Raw genomic sequence first — 25,300 nt, forward strand, 5'->3', positions numbered from 1 at the left:
AGATAGGAGACATGGGCCACCATGGGCCACCTAGGTGAGTACATGATAGCTTCTATTACCATGCATTGCTTTGGAGAACTTTCAGAGGAGTTGAGCGTGGCTTTAAAACTATACCAAAATGTGTTTTTATCTCTTCATGTTATTGAAAGAGAACATGTACTGAAAAAAAAAAAAAAACTCGGTGCCCAAAAGGTGGATTTATATTCTTTGTGGCCAATGAGAAATATATTTAATGAGACTTTTTATTCTTGGAGTGGCCTTTAATGTGAGTGATCAAGACAGGAACTAGGTATGGTTGTCTTCATCCCACCATGGACTCTACATGGAGATCTATTTTGGATGTATAGACTAGATCAGCCATTTTTCAAGCAAGGTTCCTCAAGAGGTGTCTAGGAGTTCCTTCAGCTTTGGCTAATTGCTTTCCCATCTAATGGTGCCTGTATAGTTCCAGATCCAACAGCACTTGCCAAAGCCAGGAGCATGACACACCAATGATATTTTTAATTGTTAGGAAGCCACCATTGTAAGGGGAGCATTATTTCCTGGCCATCAACGTAAAGGGAATTCTTCCCACTGACCCCAAAGTAAAGGGCCTTCTTTCTATTGACACCCAATGTAAAAGTCATTCCTTCCACTGACCACCAATGTAAAGGGCATTCTTCATATTGACTCCAATGTAATGGGCCTTCTTCCTGTTGACCTCAATGTAAAGGGCATTCTTCCCAGTGACCACCAACATAAAAGATATTCATTCCTCTGACCACCAGCATAAAGGGAATTTTTCCTATTGACCCCCAATGTAAAGGGTAATCTTCCCATTGACCACCATAGTAAAGGACATTCTTTCCACTGAACCCCAATTACTTAATTTCAGCAGGAATCCTTTGAGACCTGAAAATGATTTCAAGGGTTTCTGTGGGCTAAAAAGGTTGTGAAAGGCTGGTCTAGACCAATGTTTCTCAACTCCAGTGCTCAAGGCACCCCAACAGGTCATGTTTTCAGACTTACCATTATTTTGCACAGGTGATTTGATCAGTTTCACTGCCTTAGTAATTACCACAGCCATTTCATCTGAGGGAAATCCTTAAAACATGACCTGTTGATGACTGCAGTTGAGAAACACTGTATATCATTGCCTTGATGTTTACCAAAGGTAAATTTTACAAGCTAAACAAACGATCTCTTCTCTGCTGCCAAATAAAATTCTATACACTTATCTTTGAAGAAAAAAACAAAAAAACAATATGAACAGGACACAATAGGCAATCTATATTTTCAGCTATAACCTCAGTCAAGCAATGGTGAACCTGGAATTATGGAGAATTATCCTTGCCAATATTTTGGCTTGGCTTCAATGAGAAAAGTTGAGTTTCTTATAACATAACATAGGGTAATGTACCTGGAATAGGACAGGAGTTGTTTCCACAGCATGCCACACCAAATGCAACGGAAGCATTAGGATTGCTGATGGTTGCGAGACTGGTGCATTCATTTGTTTTTTTGCATCCTTTGTAGCTCCAAGATTTCGTTGTCTTCTCTCCTAGATATATAATGAATATAATATAATGAATTAGAACACAATCTGCATTAAGACACATGCCATTAAAGAGGAAGTAAACCCTGAGGAGTTTACTTCCTCTTTCATTCCCTGCAAAGGTAAAGCATAATGGACTACTATGCATCGTATAGTAGTCCATTATGTGTCACTTACCTGACACAGGAGCCAGCGAAGTCACCGCTGTCCCCTGTAGTCCGGCGCATCCATCTTCTCGGTGGGTCTCGCCGCTGTCATTTGGCGAAGCCGCGATGACATCACTCCCGCGCATGCGCATGGGAGCCGCCACGCACGGCACATCGCTGTTGACGGTGGCGCGCCCAGTGCGCCTGGACAGCGGTGCCTGTCTTTCGGTAAATATCTCCTAAACCGTGTAGGTTTAGGAGATATTTCTTGGATCTACAGGTAAGCCTTAATCTAGGCTTACCTGTAGGTCAAAGTTGGTTGTAAGGGTTTACAACCACTTTAACAATAACTCATTATTTTACGTCTTTTATTCATTTCTATTTCAAAAGTAATGTTCTGCTCTATCAGATATCGTGTTTTAACACAGTTCTGCTGGAGAAAATGAAAGTATAACTAAGGGCAAAACATTTTATTTCATTTTGGATAGGGGGAGATGGATTAGAGCAACTATCAGTTTTGATTGCTGTCTATGTTCCCAATGGGAAGATCCACCCTCTATATTTGCTCTGTTTACCATTATCATTGAACGTGAAAGTGAAAGAAAATCAGAACATTTTGGGTTGTCCCCAGAAAAGTCATGGAGGGGAAATCGTTCAATGGAGACGCTGGATCTGGTGACCTGGGGGGTCCCCAAGGAATTCCCTTAATTTTCAGGGATTTCCTCTCACTTCCTGTTTGGCTATGGGGAGGAAGTGAAGGGAAATCTCCACAATTTGACAAAGATGGTGAAAAATAAATTGACAGGGGAGTATAACCCTCCCTAAGAAAAAAAAAAGGTTCTGCTTGTAGTTCTACTTGAATAGATGGAGTTCCGCTTTTTCAATTAATGGTAAGGAGATAAAGGAAAACATGAAAAGATCTGAATCTCTAATTCTTGGCTGAGGAGAACACAAAATATGAGTGTACGGTATTTCGTATTTACCTGAAAAATATGTTTTTTAATTGACCATAATAAAAACATTTTTACAGAATGGCACAATCTTTTTTCATTTACTAAGGGAAAATAGATGATTCCCTTTGCTAGAAAATGTCCCCTTAGTTTAGTGAATGAGGCAAAGCTCTCCTGACTTCCATACTCAAACCATGTGTAAGCAAAAATAAAAGTGAAAGCAAAAAACAATGTTCTTTTTTTTCTTAAAGCGGAGTTCCACCCAAAAGTGGAACTTCTGCTTTAAGCACTCCTCCCCCCCTTACATGCCACAATTGCCACAAATCTTTGCAAAATTACTGTAACCAAATTCACCAAGGCAAGGTAAGTCCCTTGCAAAGTGAACACCCTATTTGCCTTTAGTAAATCAATCCCATTGCTTTATTTTCAGCTTGAGCTATGGAACTTTGTAAACAATAGGTTTCTTTTCAACAGAGGAGCTAATTAGATAGAGCTAAAGCTGTTGTATGAGGAGAATACAAAATATGCAATATTTCATATTTTCCTGAAAACAAAAAATAAAAATATATAACTACAATAAAAATTTGCACAAATTACACATTTTTTTTAAAAAAATAATGTGTTGGTAGGTGCAGTTAGCTTGTCTGCCACTAGATGGTCCCACTCCCACTAGGTACTGTAAAAAGAATTGTGTAATTGGGTGTTAGGTCTCCTTTTATAAAAGCCCCTCCTTAGTGAGGTAATGGTTGAAGTTAGTGCCCATATATATATCCCAATGTTGGCCGGGTCCATAGCAATGGGGCATGGGAACCAAAGGCCCAGAGCTATTAGGATATAGACAGCTATGGTCCTAAAGAGCTCTTAATGGGGCTGCAGTCCCAGGCAAGGTGGTACAGAACTCAGTACGAACAGCTGCAATCATCTTGATTCCCCTGACTTTCTTCTGCGGGTCCTGCAATGGAGTGAATGAGGCCTTTTAGGCCAGGCCAGGCCAGAATCCTCTACTGGTGAGTACTGTTTAGACCTGGGAATTAGTGGGCCACCTGGAAGTGTGCCTGTCTAGGCAGAACCAGAGTTTTTTTCTCTCAGAGAATAGGTGAAGGAACTCCCCCCTTCTGAGTCATCCCTTATTCCCTTGTCTCTGCCCCCTACCCTCCTCTGAGCACCATCCTTGATTCCACCCCCTACCCACCTCCCAGTACTGCCCCAAGTATCATTTTGTGGTGTTAAATAATTTGTTCTTGACTAATAAAAAGAAGAGCAGTAAAATAGGTCTCATGGAGCCAGCAACAATAGATTCCCATGCAACAATAGACTCCACTTAAGAAACAATAGATCCTCACACAACAATAAAGGACCACCCACAACAAAAGATCCACCCCAGCAACATTAGACCCCCAGGTACAACAACAGATTTCCGAGCAGCCAGCATCAATAAGCCCTCCAGCAGCAACAACAGATCTCCAAGCAGCCAGCAACAATAGACCTCTCCCTCAACAGTGGACCCCTACCAGCAACAATAAATCCCCCACAAGCAACAATAGAACCTCACAAAAAAACAGATCCCTACCAGTGACAGTAAATCCCTCAGAAGCCAGCATGAATAGACTCTGTAGCACACCCCACACCCCTTTCCATTGCATACATTCAGTGCTGGTGGTGCCGGAACTGCGTCCCCCCACGTTTCCGCTGAAAAAAAGCTATGGAACTATGCAACTATGGAAGGGACAATGGGAAGAGACTGGTATATTAAAGAGGGCACCTTGATTCTACTCAATGATGGAAGATGAATGCTGTGGACTTGGTATACATGGGGGAAGTGGTCCCAACTCTGTGGTGCACCCTAGGAGGGGAGGTCCTAACAGAAGATGGCTTACAAGTTATGTGCTTGAGTTCTATGCAGAAATGACAACTACAGAATATCTACTCCTGTATATGGCGTTCCGCAGCAAAGAATTCTGTTGGTATGTCAATGTGATGTCAGATGTGACAGAAATCCTGCAAAGTTACAGTAAATTGTGGGAAATGCATTTTATGTGTGGACATTCCTTATTCTTAAATATTAAGGCCTATCGGCAGAAATGTCCTGAGTGGGTCTATGGGAAGGAATATGGCACAATATGGTGGAGGGTTCTATCAAAAGCAGGTGGGTAGGTGTCCTATCCAAGAAGAAGCAGACGGGGACTTGCACAGTCTGGCACCAACAATTAGCCAATTGTGACCCCCCTTACATGGGTGTCATGGCTTTTGTTATCTTATACAGGACTTTTAATTTATTGAAATATTACCTCTCCTTTCCACGAAGTAGGAAGTGGCACATTGGTACTCAGAGTCAGGGCAATCCTTCATCGTTTCAGTCTTTTCAAGGCAGGTAAGTCCAGCTGAGTTTTCACAATGTGTGCATTGTAAACTGCAATCCCTTTCTTTTATTAAGGATGTGAAGTTTGAATTGACAAGCTTTTGCGAACAAAACTCTGGATTTGCACAACCGCGAATGGACAAGTAGTTTTTAGAAGCTGCACATAAGACAAAATATTTAAGAAAATTAGCTCCAGTCAGTGACGTTGCCTAAGTTGAGGTCATCAGTCTGCTGCAGGCAGGAGTAGGCATATCCTCAGTCTCCTCTCTCCCAGTGATAAGACTGTATATTGTAACTTTGTAGCAAGTCACAAGGTGAGAGACTGCAACAGAGGGCTAATATATGTCTGCAACCTATGAACACAGCCAAGAACTGCATAGGCACTAGGATTACCATGATTGTGTCACTGTAGCACTTAACCACTTAAATACTGGGCACTTTCATCCCCCCTCCTTCCCAGACCAATTTTCAGCTTTCAGCGTTGTCACACTTTGAATGAGAATTATGCGGTTATACAACACCGTACCCAAATTTAATTTTTATAATTTTTTTCAAACAAATAGAGCTTTTTTTTGGTGGTATTTAATTACCGCTGGTGTTTTTATTTTTTACGCTCCAAAAAAAAAGACTGAAAATTTAAAAAAAAAATGCATTTTTCTTAGTTTCTGTTAGTACAGCGACAGTCCCTCCCCATTAAAAACGTCACCTATGGCGAAACGCAGCTGGGAGGGCATGCAGTGATGTCTCCATGCTACTCGAGAGGAGGATGGGTCCTGAATTTGTTTTAATGCGATCTGATCTTATTTTATATGTAATTGCATTACTTTATTTTTTTATTAAATATACGAATGCTATTACACTATGGGACGTTTCTCTTTTATTTGAGCCTGTGCATTACCATCTAAGTATGGTACGATCCTGTGAAACATCAAGGTGGCTTCCCCTGTCATGAGGTTCCGTTCCTGAATGGTTTAAGGGTCCTCGGTATAAGCTAAAGGCTGTGGCTGGGTCATAGCCAAACGCTCCTTTGCTTTGCCATCTGGTAAGCGCATTCTTCTTATCTCGGTGGTCGGGCACTTTTTTCTATATGTGTGGAGTCACCGAGGTATCAATAGAAGATTAACCAGCGTGGATTTAGTTACATATATTTTTTTCTGCCAAGGACATTTTTATATAGTTCAATTTTTTCTACCAGTGCTTATGCGATTATTTGGCGCAGCTTCATGTATGTTCTTCACCGTATTCATGGTACTGGTCCCCAAAAAAGTGTCAAAAGTGTCCGTTAGTGCCCAATTTGTCTGCCACAATATCGCAGTCCCGCTATAAGTCACTGATTACCCCCATTACTAGAAAAAAAAATGTATAATAATAAAAATTCTATAAATATATTCCATAGTTTGTAGACGCTATGACTTTTGCGCAAACCAATCAATATACGCTTATTGAGATTTTGTTTAACCAAAAATATGTAGCAGAATACATATTAGCCCACGTTGATGAAAAAATTGATTTTTACATTTTTTATTGGATATGGTTTATAGCAGAAAGTAAAAAATATATATATTTTTTCAAAATTGCCGTTTTTTTATTTATAAAAAAAAATAAACAATGCAAAGGTGATCAAATACCACCAAATGAAAGCTCTATTTGTGGTAAAAAAAAAGGACATACATTTTATTTGCATACAGCATCGCACAACCGTGCAATTGTCAGTTAAAGTGACGCAGCGCCATATCACAAAAAATGATCTGGTCATGAAGGGGGGTAAATCCTTCCAGAGCTGAAGTGGTTTAAAAAATGCTGAGGGTTTAATGCCTTGTACACACGGTCGGACATTCCGACCACAAAATCCGTCGGATTTTTTCCGACAGATTTTGTCTGAAACTGGTGTTGCATACACACGGTCGGACAAAGTTGTCGGAAAATCCCATCGTTCGGAACGTGGTGACGTTCATTGCGTACAATGGGACTACATAGAGGCTAGTAGCCAATAGCTTTGGTCTCGTAATTTGATCTGAGCATGCGTGGCACTTTGTCCGTCGGAATTCTCTCCAAAAAAAGGTCAGATCAGATTTTTTTGGCGAAAAATTATAGATCCCACTCTCAAATTGTTTCAGTCGGAATTTCCGACGGAAAAAGTCAGATAGAGCCCGCACACGATCGGATTTTCCAACAATATAATCCAATATAATATCGGACCTTTTCCGACCATGTGTACAGGGCATAATACTACTTTAACATAAAGAACTGTATCTGATGCCAGGTCCACTTTAAAGGGACAAGTTTACATTTACTTTATAGGTTTAATGATTTTTACTTAACACTTAACACTTGATTAAACACATTTCCTGAAAATCGTGCTGTGAAAAAATATTTATTTATTTGGACCATTACCCTGAGAATCAATCACGATACGGCCACATTTAGTCTCATTTCCATAACACTTTATTTTATCCTTTGACTGACACTGGTCAATTGAGTTGGAATTACACGAGGTGCAGGTTTGGTTATTTTCGGTCTTACTAATTGCAAATAAGTTATCTGTAAAAGAAAAAAAAAAAAAGAAATGTTCAGATTTTAAAAGCGTTTTGTACATAAATTGAAGAAGGTAACACTGTCATCCTCCCAAATGAATTCCCCAAAGCAATTCAATATATTAGACAATACATTATATTTTACACTCCGAAGTCTCTATTTGGCTTACCAAACATCCAGGATTGTCAGATGTCTGCGTCCTCCACCACGTGCCGTTGTACTTCCGCAAATCCCTATGTCATTGCTATGTCCTATCAAATCCCCATCAAATCATTCTCTGCAGCTATTACCTTTTGTACCACCACCCCCTCCCTTTAGAATGTAAGCTCTATGAGCAGGGCCCTCCTGTACCTTTTGTATTGTACTGTGATTGTGTTGTGTTGTCCCCCCCTATACATTGTAAAGTGCTGCGTAAACTCTTGGCGCTATATAAATTGTGTATAATAATAATATGTCCTGATGTGACGTAGGGGCAGTAGGATGTAACCAAAGAGCGTGGTGGGGGACACAGACATCTGGCAATCCCAGTAGTGCCGCATGCCATAGAGTGATGGAATGGAGCAAAGGTAGGAGACATGGGCCACCAGAGAGGTGACTATATTATATCTTCAATCACCATGAATTGCTTTGGGGAATTTTTGGAGGACTTACACTCTTGCTTCTTCACATATATATTCCCCAAAACAATTCAGTATATTAGAAGATGTAATATACCCTACTCTCTAAAGAGGTGTGTCTCCTATCTTCCCTCTGTTCCAGCACTGCAGACTACATCAAACTCTTCAGCTTTTTTACACATCTGGCAGTGTCATATACAGTAAAACCTTGGATTGAGAGCATAATTCATTCCAGAAACATGTTTGTAATCCAAAACACTTGTATATCAAGCGAATTTCCCCATAAGAAATAATGGAAACTTGGATGATTCGTTCTACAACCATTTACTCATAAGTCCTTCAGTTTATAGTCCATATAAAAAGATTATAGCAATGTGATAGGTTGTGTAACCATAATATGTCCATTCGCAATGGACAGCCTCCACAAGGAGATTAGAGGCAAATCCAACAGGAGCTACACAGTATAAAAGAGAAGAGAGGAGCCTCTAAGACCCCTTTCACACTGGGGCATTTTTCAGGCGTTTTTCAAGCGCTTTAGCGTTAAAAAAAGCGTCTGTAAAGCGCTTGAAATAAGCCTCATCTGCAGTCCCAATGTGAAATGTCAGCGCCTGAAAAACGCTCGTAAAGCGCCGCTTAAACTAGCAGCACTTTACCAGCATTTTTTGAGCGTTAATGGGGCGCTTTTAACCCCTGCTAGTGGCCAAATAAAGGGTTAAAAGCGCCCACAAAACGCTGCTGCCAATAGCGTTTGAAAAATAGCGTTTTACAAGCGCTTCCCATTGATTTCAATGGGAAGGGGCGTTTTAGGAGCGTTGTACTCACCGCTCCAAAAGCGCTGCAAAGAAGCTGCTTGCAGGACTTTTTTTGACGCTCTGCCAGCGCAGTGCCTTGGTGTGAAAGCACTCGGGCTTTTACATTGGGATTGCAGTTGCAGCTTCTTTCAGGCGCTTTTTTTAACGCTAAAGCGCATGAAAAATGCCTAAAAAACGCCCCAGTGTGAAAGGGGTCTTAGTGTAGCAATATGGTTACATTTAATGAAGGTACAACATTTAGCAACTTATATGGTTGATGATTAAAAGAGGCACATGTAAGTATGTAGAAATCCAGGGTAAAGCTCTCCACATCCAAACCATCCTCCGCACCGCCGGCTCTCACCGCTGTCAGTCTGCAATCGTAGACTACCCTACAGTAGAGCAATCTGAAAACATGGCTTGAACTGCTTGTGGAGCACAGCGTGGAAGAGATGATGGCGATGGTGATTTGGAGGATGGTCTATGTGGACCGCTTTACCCCGGAAACGCTCTCCAACCAAGTTACTCTCAAACCAAGGTTTTACTGTATTGCATCCCCCAGATCCCTCACAATGTGCTGTGTTCCTCCTATAGAGCCCTAAGTCACTGCTATGTTCTGTTGTCATGTGGGGACTGTATGATGAACTACAGTGAATTCCAGGGAATGTATTGAATGCTGAAGAACCTAAAGAAGGCTGCAGTACTGGAATGGAAGAAAGATAGGAGACATGGACCACCATGGGCCACCTAGGTGAGTATATGCTTCTATTACCATGCATTGCTTTGGAGAATTTTCAGAGGAGTTGAGCATGGCTTTAAAACTATACCAAAATGTGTTTTTATATATTCATGTTATTGAAAGAGAACATGTACTGAAAAAAAAAAAAAAAAAACTTGGTGCCCAAAAGGTGGATTTATATTCTTTGTGGCTAATGAGAAATATATTTAAATGAGACTTTTTGTGCTTGAAGTTCAACTTTACAGTGAGTGAGGTATGATTATCTTCATCCCACCATGGACTCTACATGGAGATCTATTTTGGATGTATAGGCTAGAACAGACATTTTTCAAGCAGGGTTCCTCAAGAGGTGTCTAGGGGGTTCCCTCAGCTTTGGCTAATTGCTTTCCCATCTAATGGTGCCTGTATAGTTCCAGGTCCAACAGCACTTGCCAAAGCCAGCGGCATGACACACAAATTATATTCTTAATTGTTAGGAAGCCACCATTGTAAGGGGAGCATTATTTCCTGGCCACCATTGTAAAGGGAATTCTTCCCACTGACCCCAATGTAAAGAGCCTTCTTTCCATTGATACCCAATGTAAAGGCCATTCTTTCCACTGACCACCAATGTAAAGGGCATTCTTCAAATTGACTCCAATGTAAAGGGCATTTTTCATATTGACTCCAATGTAAAGGGCATTCTTCCCAGTGACCACCAATGTAAAGTACATTCTTCGTATTGACTCCAATGTAAAGGGCATTCTTCCCATTGACCTCAATGTAAAGGGCATTCTTCCCAGTGACCACCAACATAAAAGGCATTAATTCCTCTGACCACCAGCGTAAAGGGCATTTTTCCTATTGACCCCCAATGTAAAGGCTAATCTTCCCATTGACCACCATATTAAAGGACATTCTTTCCACTGAACCCCAATTACCTAATTTCAGCAGGAATCCTTTGAGACCTTAAAATGATTTCAAGGGTTTATCTGGGGTAAAAAGGTTGTGAAAGGCTGGACTAGACCAGTGTTTATCAACTCCAGTGCTCAAGGAGCCCCAACAGGTTTTCAGGCTTACCATTATTTTCCACAGGCGATTTGATCATTTTTACTCCCTTAGTAATTATGACAGGGAAATCCTTAAAACATGACCTGTTTGGGGGGCCCTGAGGACTGGAGTTGAGAAACACTGGTCTAAACCATTTACTGTATATCATTGCCTTAATGTTAATCAAAGAGTCATTTTGCAACCTAAACAATAGATCTCTTCTCTGCTGCCAAATAAAATCCTTTATACTTATCTTTGAAGAAAAGAAAATCAATATGAATAGAACACAATAGGCAATCTACTGTATATTTGCAGCTATAACCTCAGTCAAGCAATGGTGAACCTGGCATTATGGAAAATTATCCTCTCCAATATTTTGGCTTGACTTCAATGGGAAAAGTTGAGTACCTGGAACAGGACAGGAGTTGTTTCCACAGCATGCCACACCAAATGCAACGGCAACATTAGGATTGCTGATGATTGCGGGACTGGTGCATTCATTTGCTTTATTGCATCCTTTGGAGCTCCAAGAAGTCATTGTCTTCTCTCCTAGATAATATAATGAATTAGAACTCAATCTGCATTAAGACAGATGCCATTAACAAAAACTCATTAAAGAAAAAATACATCATTATTTTAAGTGTTTTATGATTTTGTATTTCAAAAGTAATGTATTGCTCTATCAAATATAGTGTAACACAGTTATACAGTTATAGTTAGAGTAACACAATTCTGGTGGAGGAAATTAAAGTATAACTAAGGGCAAAACATTTTATTTAGTTTTGGATAGAGGGAAGATGTGAAAAGAAAGAAAGAAAATCATAACTTTTTGGGTAGTCCCCAGAAAAGTCATGGAGGGGAAATCTTCCAATGGAGACGCTGGATCTGGTGACCTGGGGGGGTTCCCAAGGAATTCCCTTAATTTTCAGGGATTTCTTCTCACTTCTTGTTTGGCTATGGGGCAGGAAGTGAAGGGAAATCTCCACAATTTGACAAAGATGGTGAAAAATAAATTGACAGGGGGTATAACCCTCCCTAAGAAAAAAAAAAAAGGTTCTGCTTGTAGTTCTACTTGAATAGCTGGAGATCCACTTTTCCAATTAATGGTAAGGAGATAAAGGAAAACGTGAAAAGATCTGAAGCTCTAATTCTTGGCTGAGGAGAACAGAAAATATGTGCACAGTATTTCGTATTTACCAGAAAAAATATTTTTTTTTTATTACATTTTTGTAATTTTGACCATATTAAAACCATTTTACAAATGGCTCTATCTTTTTTCATTTACTAAAGGAAAATAGATGGTTCCCTTTGCTAAGAAATGTTCCCTTAGCTTAGTGAATGAGGCAAAGCTCTCCTGATTTCCATACTCGAACCATGTGTAAGCAAAAAAAAAGTGCAAGCAAAAAACAATGCTTTTTTTTTTTTTTAAAGCGGAGTTCCACCCAAAAGTCAAACGTCCCCTTTAAGCACCCCCCCCCACCCTTACATGCCACATTTGGCATGTAAGTTTTTTTTTGGGGGGTAGGGGATAACTTTAGAGTGGGATTTCCTGTCCAACGTCCTGCTTCCGCCCACGGAACCGCCTATGCGATGCTTCCTCTCCCCTAGGCGGTCCCCCCCTCTTGACATTCTTCTGGGCCACATGACAGGTCCCAGAAGATTATATGTCCACTGGGAGAGTGCAGCCCAACTCACGCATGCGCAGTGCACGCCCGGCCGTGAAGCTGCAAGGTTTCGCGGCCGGGTGCCCACAGTTCCAACGGATGCGCTGAGGAGAGGAGCGGGGCTCCGTGCGGCCGCATCGCTGGCCCGTGGAACAGATCTGTTTATTAAAAGTCATCAGCTAAACTTTTTGTAGCTGCTGACTTTTAATTTTAAAAAAGCCTGGAACTCCGCTTTAAAATTGCTTTGATCGGGTGTTCTTTGCAAAATTAATTTAACCAAATTCCCCGAGGTAAGTGCCCTGCAAAGTGAAAATTCCCTTGTAAAGTGAACACCCTCATTGCTTTAATTTCAGTTTGAGCTATAAAGCCTTGTAAACAGTAGGTTTATTTTCAACAGAGGAGCTAATTAGATAGAGCTAAAGCTGTTGTATGAGGAGAATACAAAATATGAATATGCAATATTGCATATTTTCCTGAAAACAAAAAATAAAATATATTTTTATTTTTTTTAGTCCTAACTACAATAAAAATGTGCACAAATTACATATTACATAATAGTAGCTCTTCCCTCTGCATACAACCCCCTCCCTCCACTGCCCTCATCTACCCCCCTCCTTAAAAGCTCCACCATCTGTCACGTGTCTTAGCTTTGTTGCAATATTAAGCTGAAATACCTATCCGGCTGTAGTACCTCCCAACATACTATACTATACTATGCTACAATCACTTGCCAGGGAAAAAAATTGAGACCACAGAGGGTGCCGCCTACCACGCACCCTCTCCTGCCCATGACTGTACTGGACCTGGGCACCTGTTCTGTATCTCCCTTGTCCCTCTCCGGCACTCAGTGGGATCTGCGCTGGAGATCTGACCTGTGGGAGCTACTTGAAGATAAGCTAAATGCAGAAGCTGGACTTTAGTGTTACCAAGTGATAGTGGTGAGCAGGGAGCAGAAGACCCAAGCCAGAGGTGGTAGAACTGAGTTCCCCCTAGTTCCCGCTGAAAAAAAAAATCCCTGGCTGTAGTCATCCTGATTCCCCTGACTTTCTTCTGCGGGTCCTGCAGTGGACTGCATAATTAATTTCAGGCCAGGCCAGAATCCTCTACTGGTGAGTACTGGTTAGACCTGGGAATTAGTGGGCCACCTGGAAGTGTGCCTGTCTAGGCAGAACCAGAGTTTTTTTTTGCTCAGAGAATAGGTTAAGGAACTCCCCCCTTCTGAGTCATCCCTTGTTCCCTTGACTCTGCCCCCTACCCTGCTCTGAGCACTGCCCCTTTGTTCCACCCCCTACCCACCTCCCAGTACTGCCCCAAGTATCATTTTGTGGTGTTAAATAATTTTTTCTTGACTAATAAAAGGAAAAGCAGTAAAATAGGTCTCATGGAGCCAACAACATTAGATTCCTGTGCAACAATAGACCCCACCCGAAAAACAATAGACCCCCACACAACAAAAATGGACCACCCACAACAAAATACCCCCCCCAGCAACATTAGACTCCCGGCACAACAACAGATCTCCGAGCAGCCAGAATTAATAAACCCCCCAGCAGCAACAACAGATCGCCAAGCAGCCAGAAACAATAGACCTCTCCCTCGACAGTAGATCCCTACCAGCAACAATAAATCCCCCACAAGCAACAATAGACCCTCACACAAAAACAGATCCCTACCAGTGACAGTAGATCCCCCAGCAGCCAGCATGAATAGACCCTCTAGCACACCCCACACCCCTTGCCATTGCATACATTCAGTGCTGGAGGTGCCGGAACTGTGTTCCCCCACGTTCCCACTGAAAAAAGCTATGGAACTATGGAAGGGACAATAGGAAGAAACTTGTATATTAAAGAGGGCACCTTGATTCTACTCAATGATGGAAGATGAATGCTGTGGACTTGGTATACATGGGGGAAGTGGTCCCAACTGTGTGGTGTACCCTAGGAGGGGAGGTCCTAACAGAAGATGGCTTACAAGTTATGTGCTTGAGTTCTATGCAGAAATAACAACTACAGAATATCTACTCCTGTATATGGCGTTCCACAGCAAAGAATTCTGTTGGTATGTCAATGTGATGTCAGATGTGACAGAAATCCTGCAAAGTTACAGTAAATTGTGGGAAAAGCATTTTACGTGTGGACATTTCTTTGTTGTTAAATATTTAGGCCTATCGGCAGAAATGTCCTGAGTGGGTCTATGGGAAGGAATATGGCACAATATGGTGGAGGTTTCTATCAAAAGCAGGTGGGTAGGTGTCCTATCCAAGAAGAAGCTGGCAGGGACTTGCACAGTCTGGCACCAACAATTAACCAATTGTGAGCCGCCTTACATGTGTGTCATGGCTTTTGTTATCTTATACAGGACTTTTAATTCATTGAAATATTACCTCTCCTTTCCACGAAGTAGGAAGTGGCACATTGGTACTCAGAGTCAGGGCAATTCATCATCGTTTCAGTATTTTCAAGGCAGGTAAGTCCAGTTGAGTTTTCACAATGTGTGCATTGTAAATTGCAATCCTTTTCTTTTATTAAGGATGTGAAGTTCGAAGTGACAAGCTTTTGCGAACAAAACTCTGGATTTGCACAACCGCGAATGGACAAGTAGTTTTTAGAACCTGCATATAAAACAAAATATTTAAGAAAATTAGCTCCAGTCAGTGACGTTGCCTAGGTTGATGTTATCAGTCTGCTGCAGGCAGGAGTAGGCATATTCTCAGTCTCCTCTCCCCCAGTGATCAGACTGTATATTGTAACTTTGTAGCAGATCACAAGGTAATAGACTGCAGCAGAGGGCTGATCTGTGTCTGCAACCTGTGAACACAGCCAAGAACTGCTTAGGCACTAGGATTACCATGATTGTGTCACTGTAGCACTTAAAGTGACAGTAAAGTGGTTGTAAGACCCCTTTCACACAGGGGCCGTGGCCGTGTCAGCGTTAAAGCACAACTCGTTTTAGCAGTGCTTTAGCGCTGTTTAAGCGGTGCCTTTTGGCCGCTAGCGGGGCACTATTAACCCCAAAGAAGGAATTCAAAAACTCCTGTGTTGTGGTGCTTCCGAAGTGCTTTTTAGGCTCTTTGGGACCGCTGCCCCCCCCCCACTCTACTTCCCCCCCTACAGTTTCCAGTGCTCTTTTGGTGCTTTGCATGGGTTAAGGAAGAAACCCAGAGGTGAAGTATCTTACTGCTGTTGCTTGTGTGGAGGAGATGTATATTGTGCTGATCACGTGAGATGAAAAGGAGAGGAGGGTTGGTGGAGAGTAGTAAGATGCTCTGCCTCGCATCGGGGGGGGGGGGGGGGGGGGGTTCTTCCTTAACCAATGAAAAGCAATGGAGGAGTGCTGGAAATTGCAGAGGGAAGGTGGGGGGGGAGTTAATATTCTAATCCCCCCCACTGTGTTCTCCTGACCCATGTACTGAGTCCTCCTACCCCCCTGTATTGTGCAATCCAGCTCTCCTGTGTCCTCCCAGAACTGTGTTCTCTCACCCCCCTGTAATATAATCTCCTACCCCCCTGTACTATGCCCCCCAGATCCCACTATTGTGCCCTCCTCACTCCCCAGCCACCCCCCCCCCCCCGGTTTGTGCCTTCCTGACCCCAGTACAGTACCCTGCTTCTCCCTTGTACTGTGCCATCCTAACTCCCCCTGCACTCTGCCCTTCTGAGCCTCCCATATTGTGCCCACTTTTTTCCTGTACTGTGTCCTCGTTCTTTCCTGTATTATGCCCTCTTGCCCCCTACTTTGCCCTCCTGATCCTTGTTTTCTGCCCTGCTGACCCTCAGTCCTCTGACCTGGTGAACTCCAGTCCACTGCTCTGCTAACCCACTGTCCTCTGCCCTACTGACTCCTGTCCTCTGCCCCACTGATTCCCCTTCCTCTAGTCTTCTGATCCCCTATCCTCTGCTCTACTTACCTCTTTACACTGCCCCACATCCTACTGACCTCTGTACATTGTCACACACAAACACACTACTAACCTCTGTACACTTCCCTACATCCTACTGACCTCTGTACACCGCCCTACATCCTACTGACCTCTGTACACCGCCCTACATCCTACTGACCTCTGTACAATGCCCTACATCCTACTGACCACTGTACGCTGCCCTACCTACTACTGAGCTCTGGACACCGCCCTACATCCTACTGACCTCTGTACACTGCCCTACCTACTACTGAGCTGTGTACACTGCCCTACATCCTACTGACCTCTGCACATTTCCCTACATCCTACGGACCTCTGCACATTTCCCTACATCCTGCTGACCTCTGTACACTGCCCTACATACTACTGACCTCTGTACACTTCCCTACATCCTACTGACCTCTGTACACTGCCCTACCTACTACTGACCTCTGTACACCACCCTACATCCTACTGACCTCTGTATACTGCCCTACATACTACTGACCTCTGTATGCTGCCCTGCCTACTAATGACCACTGTACACTTCCTTACATGCTACTGACCTCTGTACACTGCCCTACATACTACTGACCTCTGTACACTTCCCTACATCCTACTGACCTCTGTACACTGCCCTACCTACTACTGACCTCTGTACACCGCCCTACATCCTACTGACCTCTGTACACTGCCCTACATACTACTGAACCATGTACAATGCCATATATATATATATACTGTACATGTAACAAATAAATCAGTAGGTGATGATGTGCTTTTCGTAGAATCATGCCCATTTTAAATGAATGCCCCACCCCTAAATAGAGTGGATGGCTTGTTGAACACACAGCTGAACACAATCCCCCCCCCCCCCCAGCATGACAGTGAGTGAGGGATCTTCTCCCCGCACCTGCTGTACATTTTTTTAAAAGAGTGCAGCCATGCGGGGCTCTACCCAAACACAGCCGTGTCATTCATTCAAAGATTCCTGTGAATGATTGAATGAACTACAAGTGCCATCAGCTACTGTGTAGTTCTAAATGAACTGTGGGGGCGCTGATGAGCTCTCTTGTAGTTCATTTACAAGCCCTGCAGCCTGTATTGAGGTACGGGCAGAAAGCTGCTGAGATTTTCTGCAGAAGCCTAACATTGTGCCGCTGATCATAGGTGCAAGGCTTTCCAAGCTTCTGCAGGTAAAAGTAATACTGCACATTGATTTTGTTTGTAGGAAAGGTGGACGTATCATTGAATGATTTTTAGTAAACACTTAGCTGGAATAAACACATCTTATTCTTGCCTGCAAATCATACTGTGTAAAAAAAAAAGTAATTATTGGGATCATTACCCCCAAAATCAATTATGATACGACCACACCGAGTCTCATTTCCATGGCAGCTTCTTTGTTCCGTTGGCTGACACATCTCATTGGACTCGGAAAAACACGAGGAGCAGGTGTGCTTGTTTGTGGTCTTAGAAGAAGAGGTTTTTAACAATTTATCTATAAAGGTATCTATAAAGGAAAAACAAACAGAGACGTTCACAAATTAAACATTTTGTACAAAAATGTAACAACGTAATAGACATGTGCTGAATGAGACTCATTATTTACATACATTTATTTAGTTAAATTTGTCTAATTCATTGAATTTGTTTTTGGAATTTGTTTAGGTTATTCGAATTCAAATCGATTTGTTATTTACATAAATTCGCTTAGCTAAATTTGTTCATTTATTTAATTCGTTTCTGGAATTTGTTTTGTTTATTCGACCTCAGTTCAAATGAATTCTGAAAATTCAGATCAATTTAAAGTCCATTCAAAATCCACTCGAAATCAAATGTATTCTATTCGAAATTAGAATTTTGGAAGATGATAATATTTTGAATTCAAATTTATTCTATTTAAAATTCAAATTTCAGAAGTTCACAATATTCTTTCTATTTTATTGTATTCTATTCTTTTTTTATTATATTGGATTCCTTTATTTTCTATTCTATTTTATGCTGTTCTTTTATTTTCTATTCCATTTCATTCTGTTGTACTCTATTCTTTTCTATTCTATTCTTTTCTTTTTTTCTATTCTATTCCTTTATTTTTTATTCTATCCCTTTGTTTTCTTTTCTATTTGTTTTCATTTTTTTTTATTTTCTATTCTGTTCTGTTTTACCCTATTATATCATATAGTTTTATTTTCTATTCTATTCTTTTATTTTCTACTCTATTCTTTTCTATTTTATGCAAATTCAAATTTATTCTATTTGAAATTTGAATTTCAGAAGAGGGTTATATTGTTATATTCTATTATATTGTTTTTTTCTCTCATATTCTTTTCTATTATTTCATTTTCTAATCTATTCTTTTCTATTCTATTAATAATTTATTCTATTTGAAATTCGAATTCAGGAAGATGGCTATATTTTTTCTATTTTATTCTATTCTATTGTTTTTTTCTTTTCTTTTCTGTTCTGTTCTTTTATTTTCTATTCTCTTCTAATCTATTCTTTTCTATGTTATTCAAAATTCAAATTTCATAGGTTATAGTCTTTCTATTTTATTGTATTCTATTTTTTTTATTCTGTTCTATTCTATTTTTTCTATTTCAATTCAAATTTATTCTATTTGAAATTTGAATTGCAGAAGTTTGTTATATTCTTTCCATGTTATTCCATTGTATTCTTTTTTTCCTATTCCTTTATTTTCTATTCTATTTTATTCTGTTGTTTTATTTTCTACTCTATTTTGTTATTTTTTTGCTCTATACTTTTCTATTCTATTCTATTCTTTTTTATATTCTATTCCTTTATTGTTTATTCTATCCCTTTGTTTCCTGTTCTATTTGTTTTCCATTCTTTTATTTTCTATTCTGTTCTGTTTTACTTTAGTATATCCTATTCTTTTATTTTCTATTCTATTCTTTTCTATTCTATTCCTATATTTTCTATTCTATTTCATTCTCTTCTGAAATTCGAATTCAAATTTGATTAGAAATCAATTCAAATTAGATTAACATTTTACATTGAAGTTTAATGAAGAAAGTTTATAAATTCAATTCATAGTCTGATCTAAAATCTAATTTAAAGCTGAACTCCAGGAAAAGCCAAAATGGTCTAAATACAATACAATTTGTGTATTCTTCCTGGAATCTTGGTGTGCTTTATGCATTTTTTCAGATCTGTGCAGTAATCTAGTGTGAGACTTCCTGTAATAAAGACTAACCACTGCTGCTCTCTCTCCTTGTGCAGGGTGACTGGTCTTGTCTCCGCCCCCCTCCTGTAGTTCTCTACAAGCAGTCTGTAGTGGGTGGGCCTGCTTGACTCCTCCCACACATCTGCTCTCTGTACAAGCTATGTACAGCACAGTGAGGAAGAGGAGCTTGTGCCTCGTCAAAATGTTGAAATAAAATAAGAGCCATTCTCTCTTTTGGAAAGATAATAGTAAAAGATAAAAAAAAGATTAAAAGATAATAATGTGGGTTTGCGAAGACATTGGTGCACACAAAGCAGATTTTTCTTTGTGGATACTGGGAAAGATATTTAAATTAGACTTTTTATACCTGGAGTTTAACTTTAAAGTGAGTGACCAAGGCAGGGTTACTCTTCATCCCACCATAGTCTCTCCACAACAGATCTATTTTGAATGTATTGACTAGACCAGACATTCTCAACCAGGGTTCCTCAACAGGTGTCTAGAGGTTCTTTGAGCTGTGGCTGACTGACCTCCCACCCAGGGCCGTCTTTAAGGCAGGGCAAAAGGGGCAGCTGGCCTGGGCCCTGTCATTGTTGTGGGGCCCAAAGCAGCTGCCTCATATTTGCCAACTATCCCAGTTTAAATTCCCTTGTCCCTTGAGGTTTTAGTCCTGTGCTGTGTCCCAATATCTCAGTGTGAAGTGCTGCTACTAATGCTGCCCAGCTCTGCCCTATTGTTGTGTACAGATGACTCACCTTCAGAAGCTGTGTTTGCATGTAAATAACCGGAATTCATATGTAAATAGCGGCAGCATTACTAAGGAAATAGCTGCGGCCGGCAGCATTGATAGGTAAATAAAGGCGGCATTCATATGTATATCATGCCTCCCTTGCAGTGAGGAAATGATGTGCTGTAACCTCTAGCAACCAATCAGTGAGCAGTATTATTGTACAGTAATCTCTAGCAACCAATTAACAAGCAGAAATAATTTTCTTTAACCTCTAGCAACTAATCAGTGGGCCGTAATGTGTGCTGTAACCTCTAGCAACCAGTCAGTAAGCAGTAATGATATGCTGTGGCAACCAAACACAATTGCTGCCTGATCTGATACAGTAAACTGATCTTAAGTCTAGCTGCTATTTATTGTACGTCTCAGAGCAGATGGACAGTGAAATTGCAATGGGGGGGGGGGCAAGAACATTTTGCCCAGGGTCCAATCAATATTAAAGACAGCCCTGCTCCCACCTCACCATGCCTGTCTAGTTCCAGGTCCAGCTCCACTTGCCAGTGCCAATGGCATGACTCCAATGATCTTCTTAGCTGTTAGGAAGGGTGAAATGTTCACCACCAGTATAAGGGGAGCATTCATCCATGACCACCAAAATAAAGGATATTTTTCTTATTCACCCTCAACAACATAATCTTGGCGAGGGTTCCATGAGACCTGATAGTTATTCAAAGGGTTCCTCTGGGGTAAAAACGTTGAGAAAGGCTAGCCTAGACCATTTATATGATTGACTTGATGTCTGCATTAGGGTTAACCATTTTGCAAGCTAAGCAATAGATCTCTTCTCTAATGTCAAATGAATTTCTATACGCTTATCCCCAAAGAATGCAAAAGTAATTCATTATAAACATGATAGGCAATATATTAGCCCTTGTACACACGGTCGGAGAATCCGTCGGAATGTGTCCTATCGGACCGTGTTGTCGGATAATCCGACTGTGTGTGGTATGCATCGGACTGATTCCGTCGGAATATCCGTCGGACCCAATTTTCCAACTTGTTGGAAATATTTTCCGACCAACTGGTTCGATCGGACATACTCCGATCATGTGTAGAGAATTTTGATCGGACCAAGTGCCACGCATGCTCAGATCAAATTCCTACATCAAAGCTATTGGCTACTAGCCTGAATGTAGTCCCATCCTAACGAAATTACGTCATCACGTTCTGAATGATCGGATTTTTCGACAACTTAGTCCGACCGTGTGTATGCAACAGTTTCGGACAAGATCCGACGGGCAAAATCCGACGGATTTGGTTGTCGAAATCTCTGGCCATGTGTACAGGGGCTTACTGTAGCTATAACCTCAGTAAAGCTTTTCTGAACCTAAACTTATAAAAAAAAAATAACCTTCCCCGATGTACCTCGCACAGTACAGTTTTTGCTTCCACAGCATTCCACACCGAATGCAACTATAACATTAGAATTGCTGATGACGGCGGGACCTTCGGTGCATTCTTCTTGTTTTTTGCATCCTTTCACAATCCTAATATTCTCCTCGTTTCCTATAAAATATAAAGCATTATAACACAATCTGCATTAAGACAGATGCCATAGTCAGTAATAAATAAAAAAATATAGAATTATTTGATGATTTTGTCTTATACAAATAATGGTTGCGCAAATGTTTTTCAGATACCAGAGATATTTGTCATTTTCCATAAATCTTGGTGTGCTTTGTGTATTTCTTCCAGATCTGTGCAGTAATTCAGCGTACAATTTTTCCACTGTGCATGAACTTCCTGTAGTCACGATCACTGCTGTAGTCCACATGGCCATATTCGTTTAATAACCACATATATAAATAATCAATTTAAACAGGTGAAAAACAAAAGAAAAACACTCAATACCGCAGCTCGTGAAAAGGCCTGATGGCGCATAATGAACCTAAAAAAAACTCAAAAAAAAAAAAAAAAAAGTGCAGTATTAATATAGCTTAACCAGAGAAATAGAACCCCCTAGACCAGGCCCTAGACATCAACGGTATTAACAGCCATCACCATAGCCAGAAGAAAAGTGTCTGGCTATAATGATGGCTGCCAATACCCCTGATGTCTGTGGCCTGGTCTTCTCTTCAAGCTGCCTATTATATGAACATCTTGGCTGATGACTCCTCCCCCCCCCCCCCAATGTATGGCCCCTGTTTTGGTCCCTGTTTAGTGGTCTCCTGCCCTTTCTACAGCTCCCATTGTGCTTCTCCACTGCACTCCATTGTTTTTGCCAGAAAAAGAGTTTTGATGTTTACTCATGTTGTATGGTTGGTGAATATCCTATAAAATTCTGCTATTCCTGAAGAAGTGTTTAATGAAACATCATCATATATATACTTAACACGTTTTGATATATTGAAGAAGATCCGAATATACAGGCATACCCAGGGCAGGACTTACCATTGGGCTTGACTGGGCTCAAGCCCATGGGCCCCGCCAAGATAGATACATAGCTGAGTGTACTCGGCTCAGCTCTGCTCACAGTCACACCCAGTCCTGACCTATGATGGACATAACACAGGGATTGGGCGTGACTGTGAGCCGAGCCGAGTACACTACTCTCGGCTCCGCTTGGGACTGTGAGAGGATCCGAGAGCCGCCTAGAGGACCTGAGAGCCGACGAGAGGACCCGAGAGCTGCCGAGAGGACCCGAGAGCCGCCGAGATACACAGGACTCTGTATCTCGGCGGCGCCATTTTTAAACTTGCAAGACTGCAATGACAAGGCTGCAAATGACACTGGGGCAGGGCTGTAAATGGCAAGGCTACACTGACAAGGCTGCAAAATGACACTGCCTGGCTGCATTGATGGGCATTTAAATGTATGTTTTTTCCTTAAAATTCCCTCCTAAACTTGGGGTGCATGTTATATGCCGGCACGAATTGTACGCCAATAAATACGATAATGTATAGAAGGTAGGGCCCGAAAGTGACTTAAGCCCAGGGGCCCCGACCACGCTAAGTTCTGCCCTGGGCATACCCCACTTTTAAGTATACAATGGGGTTTATTTACTAAAGCTGGGAAGTGCAAACTCAGGCTCACTTCTGCATAGAAACCAATGAGCTTCCAGGTTTTATTGCCAAAGCTTAATTGAACAAGCTGGGCTTACAAGCTCATTGGTTTCTATGTAGAAGTGAGCCTGATTTTGCACTTTCCAGCTTTTGTAAATAAGCCCCATTGTGTGCTTAAAAGTGGGGTATGCCTGTAGTGTATCACCATAGGGTGACACTGTGGATACACATATAGCTGTGTGCCAACGTCCTGGTTGAATTGGAGAAGAATGATTAGAGAAAATTGGACTTTGTAGGCACACCCATAGAATTTTGATAAAAAGAATATATTTTAATTGAATAATATTAAAAACAGCATTGATCGGGTATATATATATATATATATATATATATATATATATATATATATATATATATATATATATATATATACAGGCATACCCCACTTTTAAGTACACCATGAGGTTTATTTACTAAAGCTGGAAAGTGCAAAATCAGGCTCACTTCTGCTTGGAAACCAATGAGCTTCTAACCCCAGCTTGTTCAAATAAGCTTTGGTAATAAAATCTGGAAGCTCGTTGATTTCCATGCAGAAGTGAGCCTGATTTAGCACTTTCTAGCTTTAGTAAAGAAACTCCATTGTGTACTTAAAAGTGGGGTATGCCTGTATATATATATATATATATATATATATATATATATATATATATATATATATATATAGCGCTTTCTATGAACGACCCTCTATCAAGCCTCAACCACCCAATCACATTCAATTTTGGAATATTTAAGAGTTACTTCTGAATAACTGTATTTATATATACCTGATCAATTTTGATATTAGAGGTGGTATGAGTATGTACATGCTGTTTTTAACATCATTCAATTAAAATATATTCTTTTTTTATCAAAATTCTATGGATGTGCCTACAAAGTCTAAATTTCTTTCATCATTCTTCTCCAATGTTTTGATATATGTCATGGAATTTGAATATTATTTTAATAATAAATGTGAATAAAAATTATTTTCTTTTTTTTTACAATTCTGTAACTGTTTACTGTTTTTTTCGGTGCAACTTCTTTAAAGTCCCAATAAGTGATTTCTGTGGTTGAGAGGTCTCTTGTATAGGGACTGAGCTGCACTATCATTCATTGTACCTTGGCTTTATGTTTGTGTACAATGCTAATATGTAACACAAATGTGCTAATTTATAAATACAAATATACCATAATAGTAAACATACATGGGTTACTTTACTAAAGGAAAATAGAGTTGCACTCTGGAAGAGCAGTTGCTCCAGATCTTAGTAAATGAGTAGAAGCTCTGCTGACTTCCATCATCCAATCACGTGCAAGCAAAAAATGCTGTTTTTTTAAAAACTTTTCCCTGCATGTGATTGGATATTCTTTGTAAAGTGAAGCTTTATCCCATTTAAGCTCTGGAGTAACTGCTCTTTGCAAAGTCCACAAACTATTTGTCTTTAGTAAATCAACCCATGGTGCCCAACTACATGTGATATAATCTGTGAACAATATCCATAAGAAACACTTGTGCAGAAAAAAAATCAGGTCAGTGAAAACCACTAGTAATAGTGAGAAAGACCTCACATTAATCATTCCAGGGGTGGCCCGTTCATTAAGGGAGCACGGGCGCCGCCCCCTCTATCCATGCCACCCCCCTATATGGGTAATGGATAGAATCGTGCATTGCTATCTACGGCCACCGAGGCAACCCCCTATTCATGCACCTGGCCCCTTTCAGTACGCCATGTGCATGAATTACAGTGGTGGGGGTATTTTTTTTGAAGCACCTGATTAGAGCTATAGACTCTAATAGGCTTCAAAATAGGGTGGATTCGGAGCGCAGAGCATTGCGCTCGGAGCCCACACCTTCCCAATTAGGAAGTGCGGATCTGATACCCCTTTCTTGATTGACTGAAAGGTCAGTAAGCCGCCGTGATCTCACAGGAGATGCTGCCAGATGCCTGCCCCAGCCTGATCCCCTGCCCGATGTGCCCATTGATCCCACCGCTGTGTGCCCGCCGATCCCCAATGCTGTGTG

General features: G+C 40.9%; 1 protein-coding gene across 1 annotated transcript in view; it reads right to left on the bottom strand.

Moving 5' to 3' along the window:
• Window positions 1–25,300, bottom strand: part of LOC143933725 (uncharacterized) — a 44,272-nt gene that overhangs the window by 9,719 nt on the left and 9,253 nt on the right. Inside the window, exons 3-9 of the mRNA XM_077456722.1 lie at window positions 21,602–21,742; window positions 17,611–17,775; window positions 14,748–14,975; window positions 11,109–11,249; window positions 7,384–7,530; window positions 4,919–5,146; window positions 1,400–1,540 (exon numbers count right to left, since the gene is read on the bottom strand). Coding sequence (XP_077312848.1) covers window positions 1,400–1,540; window positions 4,919–5,146; window positions 7,384–7,530; window positions 11,109–11,249; window positions 14,748–14,975; window positions 17,611–17,775; window positions 21,602–21,742 — 1,191 coding nt within the window. The remainder of the gene's footprint in view (window positions 1–1,399; window positions 1,541–4,918; window positions 5,147–7,383; window positions 7,531–11,108; window positions 11,250–14,747; window positions 14,976–17,610; window positions 17,776–21,601; window positions 21,743–25,300) is intronic.

The sequence above is a fragment of the Lithobates pipiens genome, unplaced genomic scaffold (assembly GCF_037356315.1).
Source record: "Lithobates pipiens isolate NorthernLeopardFrog02 unplaced genomic scaffold, aLitPip1_a1.2 Scaffold_27, whole genome shotgun sequence".
In the NCBI taxonomy this organism is placed as follows: Eukaryota; Metazoa; Chordata; class Amphibia; order Anura; family Ranidae; genus Lithobates; species Lithobates pipiens.